General features: G+C 34.1%; 1 protein-coding gene across 1 annotated transcript in view; it reads right to left on the bottom strand.

The window, feature by feature from the left end:
• LOC107612928 (DNA topoisomerase 3-alpha) overlaps positions 1,450-3,152 on the bottom strand; it is a 17,303-nt gene continuing 15,600 nt past the window's right edge. Inside the window, exons 22-24 of the mRNA XM_016314716.2 lie at positions 2,895-3,047; positions 2,401-2,521; positions 1,450-2,027 (exon numbers count right to left, since the gene is read on the bottom strand). Coding sequence (XP_016170202.1) covers positions 1,784-2,027; positions 2,401-2,521; positions 2,895-3,047 — 518 coding nt within the window. The 3' untranslated portion in view covers positions 1,450-1,783. The remainder of the gene's footprint in view (positions 2,028-2,400; positions 2,522-2,894; positions 3,048-3,152) is intronic.

Genomic DNA, 3,152 nt, shown 5'->3' on the forward strand with positions numbered 1-3,152 from the left:
TTAAAATTAAGATGGGTTAAGACTCCCAATCATTTTTCTAGAAAAGTACATAACTTAAAGCATACCAGCCTATACTATCTATATAAACATGGAAACAATACATGCGTAACCATTTTCAATTTGAGCTAATCTGGTACATTCTTTTTTTCCTTCTAATTTTTATTGTGTAAAAAAGACTAATTATTTATTTCCAATTTCGAGGGCGATTATGCCTATCATGATAAAATATATGCAATCAAAGATGGCACCAAAAAAAAAAAAAATAATGCAAAGATTCGTTAGAACAAAGTTAAAGAGAGTCAAATTCGTCAAAATAACTAGCTTATTCGGAACAAAAAGTGAAAAGGCTTAAAATATTCGATTATGTACAGAATAATTCAACGGATTAGAACTTGCTGAAGTATAATAGAATTAGTTTAATTAGACTCAATCACCAAAGAATATATCAATAACTAATTCACCAAAGAGAGAATTTCTCGACATCTTGATATACTGACGGAGAAAATTAAGAGATAATGTTGTAGGGTTATCCGTACTGAGTATTATGAATGATCACCCCCGCTTATGTTCAGTCAAACAATTGTTACAATATCAGCCTCGCACATGATCCTGCAGGTTTACAAAATGGCTTGTTTCGTTACAACCAAAACCCGCCATGTGCTAAGACTTAACATACGGTGATTGTGTTTTATGAAGTTGAAAATGATTGTCTATTTGAGTCAAACCATTACAAGACACACACAACCTGTTGATGCAAATGGAACAATGATATAATCTATTATAATATTACTGTACAGCTTTATAATTAATGTCACTGTTGTGAATGTGAAATCTCACCCCCTATACAAAAAAATGAGCAGTGAGAGCAGAATACATTGAGCCTCGACAAAAGCTTAAAGTAGCCTACCCACGAAAAATCAGTAACAGATTAAGCCAATGCATGCATCTACGGGATTTGTGCAATTATGTTGTGCAAAATAAATAAATAAATAAGAGTAAAAATATCAATGCATTATTACAAAAGCTACAAGTGTACAAATCAAACCATTTTTTTGCCCTAGGATAGCGACATCTACTTCATATTTTAATTTTATTGCTTAAATAATTTGATAATGATAACATAATGTGGGGAAGGTCAAGGTTAAGGGCAAAGGTAGGAAATTAATGTTCAAATAATAGACATCCATCTTATGCAATACCCAAATAAAATCCAATTGAAACTAATTCTTTAACGATTTATTTGTTTTGCATAAGCAGATACGAGGGCATAAGCTCCTTTATGACCAAAATAATAATAGTATAACTGAGTTGTGGGACATCGGTTTGATCAGCAAAAAAATTGCAATAATTTAGTCTTAAAAGTAATTGTTAGTATACCAATTTGATGCTCGATAGATTTGTAACATCATTGTAATTTTCAGAAGGTTAAAACTCATTTCAAGACAATTCTAACGTCTTATAATCTTTTCTGCTAGAAATGTTTTTTAATTTCCAGAGAACCAAGCTGATTTCATAATTCTTTCAAGGATCATATTGATGTCCCACTCCCACAAACTCTTCGGATGACCAATATGGAAGTCTTGCCAAATAAATAGTGGGAAAAAAATGACAGTTAATAACGGCATTTTTGGACCTGTATAAGTAATTATTGGTAATACATACTTAAATATATGACATAACTACCTTACTATTGCTTAACCAAACTCCTGCAAAACAGAAAGGTTATGGATACCAAACCTAGTTTTCCTTCCATATTGCTGATTTGAATCGTTGAGCACATGCTTTAGCCACCACGGATAGGGCACACATTAGCAAAGTGAGATGGATCACCACACACAAAGCATCTTCTGCCACTAACAGGGTCACCAGTGGCTGACACAAAAGTCGTGTTAGCAGCATGAGATCCATTGTGTCTACCTCTACCGCGAGATCCACGGCCACCATTTCTCCCACGGTTGGCTTGTGGAATACTACTTGAACGTGTAAAATTTCTTCCTCCAGTGCCAGTGTTGAGGCTATCCTCCCACCTGCAATCCAGGTTATAAAACTTGCATAAACAAATAGGTTAATGAAAAACAAGCAAATAATCTATAAACTCGTTCTGATATCCATCTATAATTGATAGAGACAATGCCTGGTCAAAAACTAGATTGTCCGATTACAGTGTTTATAATTAATTCGATTGTATCAATGTTGAATAATGCTATTTGTGGATGAAAAGCAAACAAGTGGAAAGAGATGGCCAGGTTATACGTAAAAGAATTTTCAGGTGTGACATGTGATGGTAAGATATGATAACTATATTATCAGATATATTTTTCTACATATTAAAATAGTTAATCACAAGAATGCCTAAACCAAGAAAAAAAGGGTAATATGAAAGATCACTAGTTTACATACGCAAAAAAGTTACACTCCTGTGATTGACATTTGTAGAACTTTCTTCCCCTGTTATTTTCTGTATTTGCAGTTCTCAAAACACATGGCATCCCACAGGAACTGCATGAAACAGTGGCTTCCCCTGCATTATGTAAATCTTATAAAAATTCATTGCACTACATTTCAATTTTAACAGCAACATGACAACAACAACAAATGATGATTACGGTGTTTATCAGTCAACTTAAAACTATGATCCTAAGACACCCTAAAGGTCATTGTATGATTGGGCTTTTCAAGTTGGATCACATGTTAAGTACTAGAGATTTAATTCAAACCAGATTATAACGAATTCCTCACTATTGACATTTGTGTCACAAACTACACAATCACCATCTTCATGATTGTCATCCCAACTTGTTCTATCACCGGGAGTACTAAAGTATCCAAGAAATACATGTGTTTCTCTAGAAACTCTCAAATGATATGGAATTTTGAAATTCCAGAAAGGTTACCATTTTGTTGGTTTGTTCCACGATGCCGGGCATTCCTTTGTGAAGGACAATCATTAGAAGAATGTCCTGTTTCTTGGCAGTTCATACAAACAACCTGTCTTGTGTTACTTTGACGGGCATTGTTGGTTTGTGCAGCTGGTCCACGAGCTCTTCCTACGAAACAAGTGAAGGTACAATCAGAGGATTCCAAGGTTTATTCATGAAGTGGTATTATATTCTCATTATTCTGAAACGCGACGGAAAAATGCCTAATACTAT

The sequence above is a fragment of the Arachis ipaensis genome, chromosome B08, assembly GCF_000816755.2.
Source record: "Arachis ipaensis cultivar K30076 chromosome B08, Araip1.1, whole genome shotgun sequence".
NCBI classification, from domain to species: domain Eukaryota; kingdom Viridiplantae; phylum Streptophyta; class Magnoliopsida; order Fabales; family Fabaceae; genus Arachis; species Arachis ipaensis.